General features: G+C 42.5%; 2 protein-coding genes, 1 long non-coding RNA gene and 1 pseudogene across 4 annotated transcripts; 2 read left to right on the forward strand and 2 right to left on the reverse strand.

Annotated features, from left to right (window-relative positions):
- Nucleotides 1–545: 545 nt before the first annotated feature.
- Nucleotides 546–3,645, forward strand: LOC112271049 (E3 ubiquitin-protein ligase RNF170-like). Its single transcript, XM_024459956.1, has 5 exons — nt 546–717; nt 1,566–1,765; nt 2,077–2,178; nt 3,082–3,133; nt 3,243–3,645. The coding sequence occupies exons 1-5, from the start codon at nt 576–578 to the stop codon at nt 3,350–3,352; spliced, it is 606 nt and encodes a 201-aa protein (XP_024315724.1). The 5' UTR covers nt 546–575; the 3' UTR covers nt 3,353–3,645.
- A 944-nt stretch (nt 3,646–4,589) lies between these two features.
- On the forward strand, nt 4,590–11,629 carry LOC112270788. Of its 2 annotated transcripts, XR_002963142.1 has the most exons (4): nt 4,590–4,763; nt 9,924–10,662; nt 10,772–10,866; nt 11,073–11,629. It is a non-coding gene; the product is annotated as an uncharacterized LOC112270788 (long non-coding RNA). The 2 variants fall into 2 exon arrangements; XR_002963143.1 differs by lacking the exons at nt 9,924–10,662; nt 10,772–10,866 and having other exon boundaries at nt 4,591–4,763; nt 10,913–11,629.
- Nucleotides 5,262–9,914, reverse strand: LOC100830723 (receptor like protein 7). The gene is made up of 2 exons (XM_003567457.4): nt 8,107–9,914; nt 5,262–7,278 (listed from the first exon to the last, which is right to left on the reverse strand). Exons 1-2 carry the CDS (start codon nt 9,737–9,739, stop codon nt 5,399–5,401), a joined length of 3,513 nt encoding a protein of 1,170 aa, XP_003567505.1. The 5' UTR covers nt 9,740–9,914; the 3' UTR covers nt 5,262–5,398.
- A 2,340-nt stretch (nt 11,630–13,969) lies between the features above and the next one.
- On the reverse strand, nt 13,970–20,203 carry LOC106865429 (annotated as a pseudogene).
- Nucleotides 20,204–20,567: the final 364 nt, after the last annotated feature.

A 20,567-nucleotide genomic window follows, 5' to 3' on the forward strand; every position in this document is an offset into this window, starting at 1 on the left:
ATAGATGCATTCAAATTTAATCAAAATTGAGACATCCTTTATTGGACGGAGGGAGTACCATAATAGCAACAAGCTTTCGTAATGACACGTTGAAGAGTCTGAAAATCTTTCTCCTCTTAGTAACCTTGTTTGTGACAAATAGTCAAAAATGCTTTTAGTTCACCTCAGATCTTAAGGTAAAGGTGCTCGCTATCGTGTTAGGGCACCAAAATGTCCCTTGTGCACATTTTTGTGTTCGGAAGTCGAAATGGTAACTTAAATGGCAACGTAAAAACGACAACTCATTACGATTTTAACAACATGACAAACTTTATTGATGTAAGACTACATCGTCCGAGAGGAATTTAAACTCAACACAAATCTACGAGTTCATCAAGCCAATTACTGGAAGACTCGCACAAAGAACAAGGCTTGCACGGTGAAACAGCGTCGAGAATCAGCAAAGAGTGGTTAGCGCTAAGACGGCCTCCTCCTCCCTTCGCCGCCTCTATAAATAACCCCGCCCGCATTTCCGCTTACCCCCTTCCTCCACGCTGCGACGAAGAGAGATCAAATTCAAACCCCTCGAGCTCTAGATGCTTCCAGAAGTTTCGAGACGCCGCTCCCTCGAGATGGCGCCGGGCCCCTCCGCGCCTCCCCGCGGCGAGCGCTGCCCCGTGTGCCGCGGCGCCGACTTCTCCGTCCCTCACCAGGCCAACTGCTCCCACTGGTTCTGCGGTACTACTGCTAATCACCACCACCTTTCCCCCTCTTCTTCCCCAGCAAACCCCGCACCGTAGAATGGTTCGCTTGTTAATTAGGTTTTCGGGCTGCATTTGTGCTTGGGTCTGCGCTCCCCGCGCGCGATTTGTTTGCTCGATTTCGCATCCGTGCTGAGCTTCGCGGTGAATGTAGAGTGGAGTATGTGTGCGGGGTCCGGATTGGTGGTTTCTCTGCTCCACTTCCGTCCCCGTGGTTTTTATTGTACGGATTTGTTATCGATTAATTGCTCACGCATTGCTTGCTTAATTAGTTGCTTTGGTGAAGTATGTATTCCGCTCGATTTGGTCGCAGTGTGCTCTTGGTATGGGTAGCTTTTGGTCTGTCCGCGCGTCACGGTGACATGCTATTTTGTTCGTATTAGAGTCATGATCCTCTTCGTTATGTATCGAGTTGTGATTTGTGAAGCATCAAGCATGCATGTTTATCTGATCGATTCGTGGACGTAGCGTTATGTACCGGCGCCTGTGCTTGTGGAACTGCGGATGCTTGTCCATGTTGAACTCCGAAAAAAGGTTCATGCCACTTTTGGCGCTAGTGCATTCCTGTCCTGCAATGCTTGATCGGCCTGATTTCGTCCTTCAGAATCCCCAACCATGTATTATGTGATCATGTGATGAGTGCTTTGTGTGTTTCGATTTGGTGCTAGATTTGGCTTTGTATTTTACCCTGCTAGTTCCATTGTTTGCGAACATCTTGCTCCTGGACTCTTCATGAAGCAAAAACCTCCACTGCTGACATAATAGCCTGTGCATGCCATTGGTCTTAACGAATCACACATGATATTGTTCGTGTTGTGTGTTCAGGACATTGCATTGTGGGTCTCTGGCTACATGGATCTGTCCTCCGGCCATCTGATTGCCCTGTTTGCCGTCGCCCCATAACTCTGCTGGTACCTTCTGAAGTTGCTTCCCTGCTGCGTGATGAACCAGAAATCGCTCCTGTTATGAACCGAATCAAGCAGTACAATGGCCATTTTGCTGGAGCTCCTCACAGTGTGGTTCAGGTAAACCTTCCATTGCAGATGGGCTGAGTGCCAGCATTGCAATCTGCAGTACATCATTGGAAAAAGCCCAAGTACTGTCGGTTAAACCATTACAGGGTTCTAAATTTTCATGGGCTTGATTTGTTGTGTTTAGACTGTTAGCATACTTTGCAATGGAATGTTACTTGACGTCTGCAAACTTAAGTGAACATATTGAGTTGTATGACTGTATCCTTCTAAGTCAAGAGCCCAAAGCATGATTATGATATGAAGTTGTCCATGTCTTACTTCTTTCTTTCTTTTTTGCGTTTTCTGATGCTTGTGTTTTGCAGTGGTTGCTGGACCAGCCCTTTTACATCCGGAGGATGCTGGCAGAATTCAGAGACACGTGCCAAGGACCTCCCTTGTTCTTGAAAGTCCGAGTCACACTGGCAGTTAAGTCTATCCATGTCTTCATTAGGCCATTTATCATCTCATGTTACTGGGCCTGACTCTAATCGTATGATTGGACTTACACAGTGGATAGCATACTCTAGTGCTGCAGTATGCTATCAAGTATCAACTAGAATCTGCATAATGTCAATGGGCCAGTAAACGGATAACAGTATTTGTAAATGCCAATTGATTACTTCCATGATGCTGTGAGTTTGAGTCCTGACTCTAGATTAGTACTGTATCAACTGATAGTCTATTCTTAGGATACACACGTATATAAGGACCTGGAGTACACGTCAGGGTCAAACACCCAGTATCATTTCCCTTGAAAAAAACACCCAGTATCATAGCTGAAATTCAGAAGCAAATTTTGACCGTATATAATCTGCCTTTCTTTTGAATCGTCATAGCCAAGTACGATTTGGCCCAATAAATAGTTCCCTGCCTTTTTTTCCTATTTACCATTTATTTCCCTGCATGTAGTTTTAAATTTCATATTGCTCAAGTACTAATGTATCTAGAAACACATGTTATGTTATTGTAGTAAAGGGGTGTCAGTTGCATAATTTTTCAACCTAAAGCTAGGGTGACCTTGTTCTAAAGTAAGGACTGCTGGCTGAATTTCTTTCAATGATGATGGTAGATTAGTAGTCATGCTGTGATTTGTAATTTACCTGATAGGAAAAAGACGACCAGTTAGTTGAGACTTGGCATATCAGCAGCATATACTGACAACCTGTAACAATTTTACCTTTAGATGGGCTGTATTGCTTGGATAATGATATACTCGTGACAAAAATACAAACATATGATACACATTCTTCAAGTTTATAGTCTAACATCATTCCTTGACGGTCGAAAACATGTGCTCTTCTGAAACAACTCTGTTCGATGACTTGCAGGTAGCCCTCTCTCTGCTGTACCTCCTGAGCCCTATCGACATTCTTCCTGAAGGTCAGGCTGAGCATGGTTAATTAATTCAGACATCTCGATCCTCTCGCAAATTAACGATCTCCATCAGTTTGAAGGGCGTTTACACATTCTTATGCTGTCTCGATTCCAGGTGCCTTGGGATGCCGTGGTCTGGTGGATGACATGCTGGTGTTCGTCGCCGCTTACGCCTACGTCTCCGCTGCCTACCGGGCCATCCTCGTTGCTCGACATGCTGCGTGAATTGGTCGGTACATCTGAGGTTGAGATCTGCTTAACTGGTGGGTATAGCTGTGATATATAGCGACTAGGGATCAGTGATATATTTCCGGCAGCAATCTAGATGTGGTAGACGTTACGTACCAACCGATGACTCATGTTACAGTGCTGGGTTAAGGAGAACCACGGGGCAATGTTTGGGTCAGAATTGAGATAGCGCGTGCATGTAGTGTCTGTGTTTTCTGAATGATGAGCTGACACTGCCGAGTTCAGCGCAGCTACAAGACGCTTGCTGCAGTCGTTTGCTGTTCTGGATGTTTGCCTGGCAGTAATCTGAACTTGTGAAGTAATAGCTGCATTTGTTTGCTGTTCCGGATGTTTGCCAAGTGAGTAGCAATCTGAACTTCTGAAATTACCGTACACGCAAGGGCACTAGTGCTCATATGGGAACCGTACGGCGTAGGATGAAACTAACCAACGACTGGATGAGACCGAGGCTTTAAATGTAGGTATAGATCTGTTGCAAATTAGGGCGTAATTAGCGTCTATCAATTTGTACATGCCATATATAGGTGCAGACATCCTTATATACACCGACGCCCCTAGGCCGCCCCACGAAGAACACACACATCGCGCACCGGCCATGGCAGACCAGCAGGAGGAGGAGAGGCCAAGCAAGAAGCCCCGCGCGTCGTCGCCACCACCATCCTGACGTCTCTGGCGCTGCGTCTGTCAAAGAAGCTCGCCGAGGGCGCCGACACCCGGGGCAAGAACATCGCCTTCTCGCCGCTGTCCATCTACACGGCGCTGGGCCTCGCGCGGCGCCACCCTCGACGAGCTGCTCTCCCTGCTGAGGCCTGCTCGGCGCCGCCTCGCGGGCCGAGGTGACTGGTGTATATTACCGATCGAGCACTTTTACTGTAACTTTGTAAGTATGCACAAAATATATACGCAAGAGATCTACGTACGTTACGGTCAACGCTTCAATCTGGAAACTGAAAATGCGCGATGCTTACAAAGCTGCTGCACGAGAGATTTTGATTTGAGTTTTGGTGTTTTGTTCTTTTTGATTTTTGAGAGCAACAATCTGGCTTTATTGATTTTATTGATTGAGAACTTAAATTGAGCTAGAGTGGGCCGGAAACGCCCATGATCGGAGAACTGTTTTAAATTGAGAAAATGCGTGTAGATTATTTCAGCGTGCGGTGCCGTTCATGGGCTAGAGTGGGCCGGAAACTCTAACCTCTAATGGCCCTCGCTTCGGTCCAGCCCACGCGCGCCGCGCACCGTCAGTCCATCTCTTCTCCGATCGAGGTCTCTCTCGCCGGAGAGGGGGGCCAAAGACCAGTCAGTCCTCCTCGCCGTCGACGGCCCTCGCGACGGCGACGGTTTCTGGGGCAAGTGTACGGAGACCCCTTCGCGGCGGCTCGCCCAGGTACCGCGTCGGAGCCCACTCGTATATCTCATCTCCTCCCGCTATCGATTTCGGTTCGGTCGATTAATTTAGTTTCTGTCGATGTGCATAGTATGCTTCCTGCCCTGTAATTCTGTTAGACGGGCTGAAACTGAAAGGGCAGTACCATCCCGCGGTTCTTTGTGACAAGGGGCTTAGCTAGCGCTACGACCTACGAGAGGTCGAGAGGAGTTAGTTTTGGGCGTGGTACCTCACTCCAGAGTCCAGAATCTTGCAGACGTCTATGATGTGAGTGCCAATTGCTACTTTACTACTCCCAGTAGAGCAAGGTGGTGGTGGATGCAGGCAACGGGGCTGCGGTTTTAGCGTCAGAGGCAGTGCAGCAGGATAGATAGACAGTGGCTACGATATGTTGATGCCATGAGGAGCATTCTGGGTCATGACACTGGCCTTAATGTTGGAGGATTAGTGCATCTCCCTTCTAATTGACAGTAGAAATTAATACTATTACTAGGAATGTGCTAACTACATTACGTAAACATGAGAAGACACAGATGATAAGATAGAAATATGAACATATAGATTGGCATATTACAACTTATAGTTCTCTCTGATAATAGGATAACTGTACTGGCCGCAATCCTTGTGTCTTCAGGTCAAGTTCGCACAATCCGAAACCATTTGCCAATTTTACCCCATTTCATCAGAATACCTGCTGTGAATCCAACGCCAAAGCCCACCCCAATAAAGAGAAACAGAACAATATCAGCATGATCTTCGGATATGCTTACTTGTGCCTCATTTGGATTACTTGAATCGCCACATGGTTTGGACAAAGGTGGTCCACAGAGCCCCGTATTCCTTTCATATGAAGTGTTCTCAAAAGTCGCAAACTGACCTGATTGTGGTATCCTTCCATACAGCTTGTTTTCACAAAATTTCAGGGTGCTAAGAAATGTTAAATTTGTTAGCTCTTGTGGAATCTCCCCAGAAAGCTCGTTCCAAGACAGGTCTAGTGATTCCAACTGACGCATCTCACCCATTTTTGTTGGAATCCTCCCTGTAAATGCATTATGTGACATGTTCAGTACATGTAGTGAAACTAGCCTTCCAGTTGATTCAGGAATGTCACCATGAAATGAATTATTTGAGAAGTCAATAACGGTCAAGGCAGTCCGGACTTTTTCAAATGTCACGTCTTGGCCTTTATATGTGATTGCAATAATATCATAGTAGTATGGAGTTCTATCGAAGTTAGGATGACCTAAGATATTTCCTGTGTCATTGGAGTTTGCCATCATAAATGTCAACCTCTCAAACCATCGTGGGTCCAAATTGCCAGAGAAGTTGTTTGAGGATATATCAATAATTTGTAACCTTGAGAAGTAATCCCCAAATTTGCTATCTCTGGACGGATAAGCAAGTGGGCCATAGAACAGGTTGGATCCCAAAACGAGTACACAGAGATGGGAAAGCCTACCCAGCCAAGATGGGAAAGTATCCACAATCTGATTGTTTCCAATGTCAAGAATCTCCAAGTTAGCACAGTTGGAGAAAGATCTAGGCAGCTGCCCTTGAATCTTGTTGCCATGCAAATCTATTGTCTGAAGATTACAGTGCTCAGCAACATTATAAGGCAATGTTCCCTCAAAGTGATTCTCCCTCAAATTTAATACATGCAAGTGGCTATCTTCTATCAGACATGATGGTATTATCCCACTGAACTTGTTAAATGACAGGTCAAGGACTACAAGCTTGCGTGAATCGCAAATTGAATTTGGTATGTGCCCGCTTATGTTATTTCTGGACAATGTGAGATAAGCAGTTTGACTAAGATAAGCAGTGAAGTTTGACATAAAAGAAGAGAATTTGTTGTTAGAATAATCCAAGACTTGAAAGAAACTGCTAAATGCTGTCAACAGGTTCGGCGTCGGGATCTGGCCTTCAAGTTCATTGAAACTGATATCAAGATATTCCAAACGACTAGGGAGCATATTTGAACTGAGTGGCATGTTTGTGAATATGTTGTTCGAAAGATCCAAAATTATAATGCTATCATCCCATGTCTCCCATATCCATTGGGGTATCGCCCCTTGTATTTTGTTTCTCGAAAGGTCCAATGTTCGGATATGATTAACTTGCATCAAGAATCTAGGAATTCTTGTCATGTTGCAAGAGGCAAGTTCTAATCTGAAGAGATTAGGGAGTAAGGGCTCTGTGGGTTTACTGTCTTCTTCGTCCAAGATGGACAACCTGTTGTTTGAGAGAGCCAAGTAACCAAGCTTTCTTAACTTCCAAGGTGAACTCAATTGTATTAATCCTGTTAAATTGTTTGAGCTAAGATCCATGGCCACCAAACTTGTAAGTTGAAAGAATGATGAAGGAATCTGTCCAGTAATCTGATTTTCATGCAAATAAACAGCTGACATGTGTGAATTTAGTGTATCGAACTCTTGTATCGGTCCAGAAAGTTGGTTTGATGAAAGGTCCAACAGTAACATTATTGGAGAAGTGAATAAAGATGTGGGGATCTCTCCTGCAGATAGAGTTAAAATGGTTACACTTTATCATCGTATAGTAAAGACACAAACTCCATATTCTGTAGAAGAAAGTACGAATGCCAAGCTTGAAGAGATGTTACGTAGACTAAGGTTAAACATATGAATGGATCCTTGTTGTAATCTAGTATTAAGTACATCAAACATTGAATGTTGGCCTTGGACTAAGATTTACTTCATGAACATACAGTTTATGTGATATAAAATTGATATCATTGTATTCTTATTAAAAAATAATTGCTTATGGTTATGATTTGAATCACATAAATCGCATATTAACAGAGGAAATCTTAATCAAAGCCTTGGTCAAAGGAGACCCAATATGCCTTCAATTTTAGGATGGAGGTAATATGAACGTTGAGTATATTAATTTAATCAAGGAACGACGCGCTTTATCCAATATTGAGTTCATCATCCGAAACCATGCCTAACCAAACCTAGAGCAGGTTATCGGCTGGCAAGCTATGTTTTGGAAACGTCGAGAGAAACTGAATTGGTGCAAGCTGGGTGTTTGAGAATTCACGCTTTTTCCACATTGCAGTTATTATTCATGAAAAAGAGATGCATCTGTTTTTTTTTTATGATTCTTTTTTCTCGAAGAGGCATAAAAATGTGAGTCATTCTGTAGTAATAAATCATGTTGAAATAAGAAGAAGCACGTAAAAATGACGCAAAGGTACAAACAGGCCAAAAAAAAATAGGAAAAGAAGTTAATATATCTGGCTCTAGAAAGGACTACAAGGCATAGAAAGAAAATCAAAATCAAACTAAGAATAAAGGGAGTTTGGACATGAATTGACTCTTACCTGTAAGGTCATTATGTCCAAGACCCACATAAATCAGTTGAGTCAAGTTGACAATTGTACTTGGTATTGTGCCAGAAAATCCGCAGCCCCCTAATTTTAACACCATCAATTTGCTGAGCTGTCCAATATCTCTTGTTATAGGACCACCTAATAAGCGATTAGAAGTGATATCCAGGCTTCTCAGTTTCTTGAGATTACCAATTGAAGATGGTATTCTCCCAGAGAAGTGACAGCTGGAGATTCTCAAGGAAATCAATTTGCTGAGGTTGCCTATTGATGGTGGTATTTCTCCAGAGAAGCCACACCTAGTGATTTCCAAACTTGTCAAGTTGGTGAGGTTTCCAATCAAGGGGGGCATTATCTTGGAGGAATAGTAATCAGTGAGTTGCAAGCTTGTCAAGTTCTGAAGGTTACTAATCCATGAGAAAAATGGTCCAAACTCCCCTGAAAATTTCACAAAAGAAAGCAGCAAGCTTTGCAAGGAGTTGAGCTTGTTGAACAATAAATCAGTAGGCTCCATGGTGGAAATTGACCTTCCATCAACATCAATACCTAGCCTCCTGAGTTTCATGAGGTTGCGAAAAGAGCCCAGCTTGATACTTGAGAAATTAGTATAATACAGATTCAAAGTCTCCAAAGAAGTCCCATTTTTAAATTCTGGTAAATGTCCTGAGAGTTGGTCATTGTGTGACACATCAATCACTCTTATATTCTTGAGGAGGAAGATTTTCAGTGGAAACGAACCACTGAAATGGTTATACTTGAGTTGAAGAACACTAAGGTTATGAAACTCTGATAAAAATTCCGGAATCACACCAGAAATATTGGAATTACTGTTAAGATTGATCACAGTAAGGGATCGGAGACTTGACAGGGAGGAGTGGATTGGACCCCAGAGGTTGCAGCCGCCCATGCTAAGAACCTGAAGACGTGGGACAGATTTACCTAGACCACTGCACCACTCTTCTCTGCTACTAGATATGTCCACTCCATCAAGGTAGAGTTCCCTCAGATTGGTAAGGTTTGCAAATAAGGTTTCAAAGCTGGGCTCTCGTAGCTCCAGATCGTTGCCGCCATACAAGATATCATTCATATTATTGGTTTCAAAGGGATCAATGTCATTCAGTGAAGAAAGATCCAACGATATGAGGCTCGTTAGATTGCCGATGGTGCTAGGTACCTGACCATAGAAGCTGGATTGAGAGAGGTTGAGATGAGTGAGGTTTGTCAGCCTCCCAAAGCCAACTGCCGGAATGCGAGATCTGCCAAAATCATTCATGCTTAGGTCGAGGTAGCATAAGGAGGCGAGGTTGAAGAGCGCGGCATGGCAGCCGTAGCTGTAGAGGCCACAGCCACCGAGGTCGAGAACAGTGACATGGCCACCGCCAGATATGCCGTCATCACAGCCGACGCCCTCCCAGTGGCAGCAGTCGGTACCAGGTTGCCACGACGACAGCGTGGTGGTCGAGTAGTCGAAGATGAAGGACTCCTTTAGTTGGAGAAGTGCTGCAGCCTGGTCTGGATGGCACAAAGATGAAGCTGTGGCATTACCAGGGGCACGAGAAGCAGATGCGGCTAACAAATAGAGTTGTATCAGTACGAAGATGGCAGGCAGGTGAGTAGCACAAGCCATAGGTTCGTTTGGACCTTTGAACTGCAACCACTATCTCCACTTTGTCTCTTTATATACTTGAATGCAGCACTCCTGCATGGTCTTGACGAGAAAATTAACATTGCATTGTCTCTTTCACTAAGCAAAGAGCTAGATTGTGTTTTGTCTTTATGTTCTGACACAAGTGTGTTTATTTTATCTAAAGACCAGATGTGGTGCCATGGTGGTAGAGGTGTAAATTTATTTATCGCGATGATGGTGACTTTGAAGCCAAGCCACTGCCTCCAAATGTCTTTAGTCTCCGGCTTCCCAGTACAATATTTTCTTTTTTTGACCGAAAGTACAATATTTTCTTATTAGAGGTCAGTACGATGTACGATGTTGGCTGACGATAATGATAAGAGGTCACTTTTGAAGAGTTCCTTGGGAATATTTTGGAACAATCCTGTCGGCCACAATAGCAGGCTGTTGGCTTTCATATATAGAAATAACTATGGCATCTCATTGTTCTTTCAATATCAGGTTTGTTACATATATAGAATTGGATATGGCCTTTTCAGTTAGGTCCACACAATTCCTCAATAGTACAATTAGACGTATGAGAACATATACAGCAATACAATGAATTAGTCATAACCTGGTACCAATCTGAAAACAGGAATGCGGATTGTGATGACACAATTCAGGACAGTGATACAAAATGATCTATCATGTATTAAATTTTCAACTGCTTAAGGTGACAAAGCACCAGCCTCCAAATCGTGTCATTATCCACATCAATGGGGGGCCGGCTTCTCACTTATCCTGTTCTCTGTGGGTCAACAGCATGGCTGCATGGCCGGCTTCTCTTTTTTCCCTCTAGAATACAGCACAGCCGGCTTCTCACTGATCCGAGTCATAATTGGAAGGGTAGACTTAACTGTATGCATATTGTCTCCCAAAAGGTTGTTGGTCCATTCATTTTTTTCCAGAGAGAAAAATAGCTTATATATAATCTTATAATCTTCTGGACAATGCCTTCTTTGCTGAGGTGAAAGCTAATTTCGTTTCCAGGTTCCAACGCCAACGGTCTAGGCTCTAGGAGAGATTTGTGTGAATCCTAAAGAAAGCATGGATCAATAACTGAACGTGCTTAATTACATGTCTGGGTAATTTAAATTTGTTTATGCAGTTTCTATCTTGTATAATTTTCAGGTTTATTCAGTCAGATACCATGAAACTGTGTGGGTTCTGGGGTTTCGCATTTCTCAAGCTCGTTACAGCTATTCCATGGAATCAGTAGTAGGCAGTAGCAGATGGTTGTAAAAGGTGGGACTATTGATCTGAAGCCTTCTCTCTAAAATCACATCTGCAGGGGATGCTGCACGCAATTAACTCAGAAGGACTTGCAGCCCTGGAAGTAATTATTTAGTTTTCAGCAAATCAAGTGTAATGTGCAGACCAGGTCAATTGGGTAAAAATGATATATATATATGCTTATGCTTATAGATAAGAATCTTTCCAACAGAACAACGGTATAACGTTGTCTTATGTTATGTTTTTCTTAGTTTTGTTAAGGCAAGGCCTTTTTCAATTTATAAAACCAAGTAACACCAACAGATCAGAAAGCGATTCCTCACCTACTTTGGGGCTGCGATAAGGCGAGGCAGAACAAGATGACAGAATCTGAAGCAGGTGTTGCGGGTTTCCTCTAGCTGCCCTTGTGGTTACAGGCAGGGGCCAGAGCAGTATTTCCTCCTTTTGTTTTTTGAGTCTCCAGTGCAGTAGTTCCTAGATGAACAAGATGGATCATACTTTTTTTTTTTTACTTTCTTAGGGAACAAGATGGCTCATCGTGCTTTTGCTCTACCAGTTCTCAACTTCTTGATTCAGCCTGTTAAAAGTAACTTCTGAATGCCAGTTTTATCACAATGTTGTTTTCGTAAACACAGGAACAGTTGAGTGTTGCCAGCAGGATCCATTCATGGCTTGCAAGCTTTTCTCCTGTTGCTGATTGATACTCATCAGCGCTATCTCTACTCTACTACTCCTTCAGTTCCTAAATATATGTTGTAGTTTTGTCATAAAAAGTTTGACCAAGTTCTTAAAAACATCTACTGTCATCTACAACTCCAAACTAGTTTTATTGAATTTTGCCATGATATGTATCTTCATAGTATACTTATTTGATATTGTGAATATTAAATATTAGTATACTTTTCTATTAATTTGGTGAAACTTTAAGAAATTCGACTTAGAACAAAACTAGAACATCTTATATTTAGAAACCAAGGTAACAGTAGCGACGTTTGAGCAATTCACAAGCCCTGGTAACCAGCTCCTGCTGATGAATCCATCATGGCAGCAGATACATCAATCTCCTCCCTTATATATGTTCACCAAATAATCTTTTGGCAATAATGCAGTGTAAGGAACAATTCTTCAGGTCAACAGATTTGTACAATTTGGGAATCATCTCAACACCCGATATCACAGCTACAGCTCTAGTGTAAATTGGGACAACTAACCCCATATTTGTGTTCTAGAATGATAGGGCAATTCTAGAAATCTCGGAACACATACACAGAAGCTGGCACAACAATCAAGTGTTAAGAACAATGATTGCCAAAACTTCGGTAACTGGATTTGCAAGCAAATGAGGCACCATCGCTAAGAATCAAATAGAATCGTGTGTTTTCTTAATTTCATATCCAGATGGTTTTAAATTGCCCCGTGCAGTTTCTAACTTGTATACTTTTTGGGTAGTTTCAGTCACATGCCATGAACATGCATGGGTTCTGGGTTCTCGCATTTCTCGAGGTCATTGCAGCGATTCCATGGGATTAGTAGTGCAGAGGGTTTTACAAAGATGGGACTGGATTTCTCTGAAACCTTCCCTTTGTGGTTGGACACCATTAATTCGGAAGGACTTGCAGCTCTTGAAGTAATTCTAGTTTTTCAGCAAATCATGTGATTCATGTGTATAATGAATGTACAGATTAGGCCGCTTGGGTAAAACGTTATGCCTATAGAGAAGAATCTTGACAACAACCTGTAAATGAACAGGATGGCTTAGTTTTGTTTTCCTTGGTTTTCTCTAGCTGCTCTTGTGGTTACAGGCAGAGAGGCCAGAGCAGTATTTCCTCCTATTGTTTTTTTGAAACTCCCGAGCCTGGATGAACAATGTGGATCATAACAACATCTGAGATCACATTTTCTTCAGATCAACAGATTAGTATCATTTCCCTTTGAACATTGGAGAGCTTGTTTTTTTTTAAAAAAAAGGCACAATGGAGAGCTTCTTTTAGTTCAGAAACTATGTGTAGATACTGCTAGACAGTATACTGTTGCCGTTCACGGGCTAAAATGGGCCGGAAACTGGTTCCGTCCAGCCCACGAGCACACCATCAGCCCCATCGCCGACTGAGGTCTCTCTCGCCGGACCCGGAGCGGGCCAGACACCACGCAGCGCGCGGCGCCCCTCCTCGCCGTCGACGACGACCCTCGCGGCGGCGACGATGTCTGGGGCCTTCGCTGAGGCGGATCCCAGGAGGTATACATTATACAGTAGATCTCATCTCGTCTGGTTGATATCAATTTCTTCGTTGGATGCAGCTTAGCTGCAAGTAACCCAATTAATTTGGTTTTGTGGTTTCAGACATTTCCGCTTTGCAATCACGTGAGTATCAATTGCTAATTTAGTACTCCTAATTGGATCGATCCTTTCCCCCTTTTAGTCAAACAAACCTGTTTTCCCCCTTTAACCGGGTGCAATTGTTTCTCTTTTGACCTTTTAGTTAAGCACAATGTCTGTCTGCTTGTTTTGTTTTGTTTTGTTTTGTTTTGTTTTTTGCAGGGTGAGTGTAAGTTTTCACCTTAGGAGTATTACCAAGAGCTATCGAGTACTCCCTCCGCTCTAGTTCAAATCCGTGCCAATCTTTATGGGACGGAGGGAGTAACATTTTTGGTATGTGTGTTTGAACCAGTGTAAGCTACTGATCGTGTGTCATCATGTATAATATCATTTTATGCCATGTGACAGTCGATGGAAGAATATGTGTTGCTCAGCAAAAAATTGTTTCAGGTACTGAAAGAACTCTTGCAGCTTGTACTAAATGTGTATTTGGTTCTATTTTGTCTCTGCATCATATATGACATGATGACTATACAAGGTGCTGAAGACTTGAGGATATGGCATTTACTGAAGCAGTGGATCTTGCAGCTCGCTTTCTCAATATCTATGTACATTCGGTTTTGTCCAGGTAAGACACCTCACTCTATGACTCCTTTTTGGGAAACTAAGCATCACCTCTCTCACTTAACTCCTAGTTTAGCTGCTGGGGAGCATTAAGTGGTGTTTTCCATTTGGGATTGTGAATGTAGCATTGTGTTTGATCTTTCTTACCATAAGGGTTGTACATAGAGTGCATAAAACCAGTTAACACCAACAGACCAAAAAAGGAACAATTTCTCATCAATTTCGGAGTAGCAATCCAAACTGTGTTTTGCAGTGATGGTTGGAACTCAAGCCCAAAAAACACAGAAACTTCTAGATGCAATCAATTGATCAATATTTCCATCACAATGGTAATAAAAGATTTTCATTTATGAATTCGCAAGCAAAAAAGAAAACGAGGCACTGCAGCTAAACTAAAATCAAGCTGTGTTTGTTTCTGTTGGATATTATTATCCAAGCCAAGTAGAAGATATTATCTAATTATCAGTTAGCCTGAGACACCCAGGCAAAATGGTCATCTTTGTCTATTACAAAATTGGAGCTCTTTTTTTATATGAGGATTAGGAATGTGGAGAGGAAGAAGTCATCCAAGAGCATCGCAGTGACAAATTACAGGCACCAGGGAAGGGGTGATGAGGCGGCTTGGGGCGACAGATGCCAGCGCGATGGCCTGTGGGAGAGCCACAAGCGGGTGCGGTGCCACAAGAGGTCACATGAACTAGAGCATGCTGGCGGCTGATCCATGCAATGGCAACAACGGGGACACAGCTGCGGCGGTAAGGGCAAGGCAGCAGGATAGATAGATGGTGACATGATAGGTTGATGAAACAAGGTGCATTATGGGTGATGAATTAAGCAAGTTGTCTTACAGTTTCTGTATAAATGTCACAATGTGGAAACAGCATTACATAAACATAAGATAGAAATATGAGCATATAGGGTGACATATTACAACTTATAGTTCTCTTTCATAATAGAATAACTGTACTGACCGTCAGCCTGTGTCTTCAGATCATGTTCACACAATCCGAAACCATTTGCTGATTTTACCCCATTTCATCAGAAGACCTGCTGTGAATCCAACGCCAAAGCCCACCCCAACAAAGAGAAACAAGATAATATCAACATGATCTTGGGATATGTTTACTTGTGCCTCATTTGGATTACTTGAATCACCACATGGTCTGGACAAAGGTGGTCCACAGAGCCCTGCATTCCCTTCATATGAAGTGTTTTCAAAAGTCACAAACTGATGTGATTGTGGTATTCTTCCATACAGCTTGTTTTGGCACAAGTTCAGGGTGCCAAGAAATGTTAAATTTGTTAGCTCTTGTGGAATCTCCCCAGAAAGCTGGTTCCAGGACAGGTCTAATGATTCCAACTGACTCATCTCACCAATCTGTGCTGGAATCCTCCCCTTAAATGCATTATGTGACATGTTCAATATGTGCAGTGACACCAGCCTTCCAGTTGATTCAGGAATGTCACCATCAAACAAATTATTTGAGAAATCAATTGCAGTTAAGGTAGTCAAGACTTTTTCAAATGTAACATATTGCCCTTTGTATGTGATTGCAACTGTATCTTGGTAGTATGGACTTCCAACAATTGTCGCATGATCTTGGATATCTCCTATGTCATCGAATTTTGCCATCATAGATGTAAACCTCGCAAACCATCGTGGATCCAAGTTGCCAGAGAAGTTGTTTGAGGATATATCAATGATGTATAGCTCTGAGAAGTATTCCCCAAATTCATTCTCTCTGGAAGGATAAGCAAGTGAGCCGTAGAGCTGGTTGGATCTCGCAACAAGGACGCTGAAATAGGTAAGCTTACCCAGCCATGATGGGAAAGTGTCAACCATCTGGTTGTCTCCGATGTCAAGAACCTCCAACTGAGCGCAGTTAGAAAGAGACCTAGGCAATTGCCCATGAAGCTTATTGCCATGTAAATTTATTGTTTGAAGCTTACAGCTCTTACTAACATTATGAGGCAATGTCCCCTCAAAGTGATTCCCCCTCAAATTTAATATAACCAGGTGGCTATCTTCAAGGAGGCAGGATGGTATTACCCCACTGAAGTTGTTATATGACAGGTCAAGGACTTCAAGGTTTTTTGAATCACAATTGAATCTGGTATGTGCCAATTTATGTTATTTTTGGACATTTTGAGATAACCAGTTTGGCTAAGATAAGCAGTGAAGTTTGAAATAACATTAGAGAATCTGTTGTTTGAATAATCGAGGGCTTGAAGGTGACCGTTAGCTGTTGTCAACATGCTTGGCATTGGGATCTGGCCTTGAATTCTGTTAAAACTGAGATCAAGAGATTCCAATCGACTGTGCGGGAGAACATATGAACTCAGTTGCATATATGTGAACATGTTGTATGAAAGATTCAATCTTGTAAGGCTATCATCCCATCTCTCACATATCCATTTGGGTATAGTTCCATGTATTTTGTTGCTAGAAAGATCCAATATTTGGAGATGATTAACTTGCATCAAGAATTTAGGAATCGTTGTCATATTGCAAGACACAAGTTGTAGCATCAAGAGTTTAGGGAGTGTGAGCAATGGGGATTTACTGTCTTTTCCATCCAAGACCGACAACCTGTTGTTTGAGAGATCCAAGGTATCAAGCTTTCTTAACTTCCAAAGTGAACTCAGTTGTACTAAACCCTGTTAAGCTGTTGGAGCTAAGGTCGAGGTTCACCAAACGTGCGAGTTGAAAAAATGATGCAGGAATCTGTCCACTAATTTGATTGCTATGCAAAGAAACAATTGTCATGTGTGAATCTTTCGTATCAAACTCTTGCATAGGTCCAGAAAGGTTGTTTCTTGAAAGATCCAACTGTACCATTGGAGAAGTGAATAGAGATGTTGGAATCTCTCCTGCAAAAACAAATTTAAAATGGTTTAGTGGTTAAGCATATCAAGGTAACCTTGTTTTAATACAGTATTAAGAATTTGAATGCTATCCATGAGTATTAAACTGAAGTTTGAGACGATCTTCGACCAAATGTTTTCCGTAGTGCGACTCTGTTGCAAATAATTGAAGTGACAAATAGACATAGATGGCCATATTGTAGCAACTGGAAGTAAGTATACTTTTTAAGATAGAAAAGGTCTACTTTACCCCCCCCCCCCCCTCCTCGCAGGTTTCACGCTGTGTAGGGGAGGAAAAATACCACTTCAAGAATTTGTTTTGACTAAAAACTGTAGGCAAACAAATTAATGGCGAGCGCCACCAGCCCATCAAGAAGGGCGTCCCTAGCTCCCTCCCTAAACCTGATGCTCTGGGTTCTGAGATCATCCTAGACGCGAGAGAACCATGTGGCACGGGATGGCACAATGTTGTTGAAGATGTAGTCGTTTCTTTGCTTTTCCATATTTGCCAAGTCGCCATCATGAAGGCTTAGAGAACCCCGATTTGGCATGGGACAAACACTGAAGGAAAAAGCCTGCAGTACCCCAGGAAATCACAAGGGTGGTCGAGCAACTCAAGCTGAAGGGGCAATCCAGGAAGAGGTGATCCCTAGTTTCTCTCGTCGCCCGGGCAGAGGGAGCAGGAGAGCCTGCAAGCCATCCCTATTGCAGTGCCTGCAATCCATCTTGTTTGTAGTGATTTTCTGCTTGTCGATGTGATTTCTTTGTTTTCCCTTTTCTGCTTATTTTCTATCCTTTTCTGTTGTCCTTTGTTCTGAGCAGAGGAGTCTAGAGGTTGGCTGCCTTGAAGCTCGGCTGGGAGGGTACTAAGGGGCAAGGCAGGTGCTGAGAGGCAGCTATTAGTTGGCTATAGTGCCACCGACGCCAGAGGCAGGAAGACTAATCAAGTCGCGTATCAGGGAGAAAGCAGCTCCTGACGGACATGGCTTACTGCTTAGGCTTAAAATGTTGCTCTGTCATGGTCCATACCATTGGTGATGAGCTTGGCCATGGTGGAGGTGACCAACTGACCATGGAAGTGCGCATGCAGAAGAGGTGGGGTGGAAGGGAGGGAAGAAGAAGAAGGGGACATTTTGGTCAGAAATTGTCATAATGGCATCTAAGAGTGTATACAGAAGTTACAGCGGCATTCCTCAAATACAGTGAGGTCGGAGTAGCATTTATAATCAAGCTAAGAAAGAAAGAAACCAAAATCAAACTAAGAAGCAAGAGTTTTGGGTTGTGAATTGAATCTTACCGAGAAGGTGATTCTCCGAAAGATCCACATAAATCAGTTTAGTCAAGTTGGCAATTGTACTTGGTATTCTGCCAGAAAACTCGCAAGCCTTTAACACTAATACCGTCAATTCACTGAGATGTCCAATATCTATTGTTATTGGACCTGATAAGACAAGATAAGAAATTTCCAAGCTTCTTAGTTTCTTGAGGTTGCAAATTGAAGATGGTATTGTCCCAGAGAAGGCACTCTTAGAGATTTTCAAGGAAGTCAAGTTGCTGAGGTTGCCAATTGATGGTGGAATTTTCCCAAAGATGTGAGAGTTAGTAATTTCCAAACTCTTCAAGTTGGTGAGGTTGCCAATCAAGCGGGATATTCTCATGGAGGAAGTGAACCTAGAGAGTTGCAAGCTTGTCAAGTTCGGAAGGTTACTAATCCATTCGAAAAATGGTCTTAACTCCCCTGAAAATTGCGCAAAAGAGAATCGCAAGCTTTGCAAGGAGTTGAGCTTCTTGAAGAATAAACCAGTAGGCTCCATAGAAATTGACCCTCCATCAATACATAGCTCCCTGAGTTTCAGGAGGTTGCGAAAAGAGCTCAGCTTGATACCAGAGAAATTAGTATTCTGCAGATTCAAAGTCTCCAAAGAAGCCCCGTTCTGAAATTCTGGTAAATGCCCCGAGAGTTGGTCGTTTTGTGACACATCAATCACTCTTATATTCTTGAGTCGGAAGATTTTTTGAGGAAACCAACCAGTGAAATTGTTATAGCTGAGTTGAAGAACACTAAGATTTTGGAAGTCCGATAAAAATTCTGGAACCACTCCAGAAATCCCAGGATTAAGCTTAACTGGTTAACTTAAATGATTTCTACCATCCTGATACATCCATCCTACCAATCGGGTCTACTTTTAAAATTCAGATCTTAACTTAGGCTAGCCTGAAAAAGAAAGCAATTTGCTGACAAGTAATCTTTTGTGAGTCACTAAATCTTATAGGATTTGACATAAGGTTCACAACTTGAAGCTTTTAAGAACGAGTTTACCTTACACAAACAGTAAGGTAAATCTGTGACTTGGCAGCATGCTTGTTTATAGGGTTGTGGTCTTTTTTTTAGTACTGAATCTGTGAATGTGAGGCTGAAGCATACCAGCTACACAACCATTCATATGCATAGCTACACAACCTTTCTAGTTCTTGCAAAGTACTTGATTTATTGAATCTGAATAGCTTTACATGCTTATAGTTGTGTTTTTCTCCAACATTAGGATAGTGTTACTGCCTGATAGTACATTTTGTAAGTTTGCATTTGTAAATATTTACACTTGCCTTTGTTTTGTTTTTCCATACAGTGACTCAAAGTTATTGATGCAAATGGGTGGTTGCTCTTTTCTACTGAAGTTCCAACTATGTTTTGTCAGGCCCATAAACTTTTATCGCCGTCATAAACTTTTGTATCCAAATGGGAGGTTGATGGTTGATGTGGCCATAAGCTTTTGTCGCTGTCTAGATCAAAACTTGTGGCTTGTTTGCCGAAGATCTTATTAGTATTGTGTTTGATTAATGATTTCTTATAAAAACGCATGTAATGTCTAGTATCGTTGTCATGGTGCTTTGCGCCACCAGTTTGTTGCTTACGACGTCTTTGTCGGGATCATATTTTTTATGTCTGGTAATACTTCTTGTCGGGATCATATTTGTTATGTCTGGTAATACTTCCTGAGGTGCCATATATTGTGTGTTGTTTTTGAAATGGCCACAAAGATGCAGTTCACTGTGAATCACAACAGATTTTTATGCATAGGCCAGCATTAAATACTTGAGTGGTTTATACAGCCAGCTAATAGCCGGTCTATTAGTGCAGTGAGCTGTAAGTTGTCTTTTAAATGACATGACATGAGTAGTACAGCCAGCAGACCGAACGGTCACCTTTCGCACAAAATGGAGAAAAAAAATTATGAGGGCGAGGAATGTGGAGAGAGAGAGAGAGAGAGAGGGGTCAATTCACGAATCCAAGGGCATCGCAGTGACCAAGAACGGCACACAGCTGGAGTGGGCACTAGGGAAGGGCCGATGAGGCGGCTTGGGGTGACAGCTGCCAGGGCCATGGCCTGTGGGAGAGCCACAAGCAGGCGCGGAGCCATGGGAGATCACCTGCACTAGAGCATGCTGGCGGCTGATCCATGCAAATACAATGACGGGAACACAGCTGCGGCGGAAAGGGCAAGGCAGCGGAATATTGATGGTACATGGTAGATTGATGGCATGAGGTGCATTATGGGTGATGATACAGACCTCAATTTGGGAGATTAGTGCATCTAGGAATTAACACTAGGAATTGAGCAGTTGTCTTACAGTTTCTGTATAAATGTCACAATGTGCAAACAACATTACATAAACATAAGATAGAAATATGAGCATATAGGGTGACATATTTTACAACTTATAGTTCTCTTTAATAACAGAGTAACT

This window comes from Brachypodium distachyon, chromosome 2 (assembly GCF_000005505.3).
Source record: "Brachypodium distachyon strain Bd21 chromosome 2, Brachypodium_distachyon_v3.0, whole genome shotgun sequence".
In the NCBI taxonomy this organism is placed as follows: domain Eukaryota; kingdom Viridiplantae; phylum Streptophyta; class Magnoliopsida; order Poales; family Poaceae; genus Brachypodium; species Brachypodium distachyon.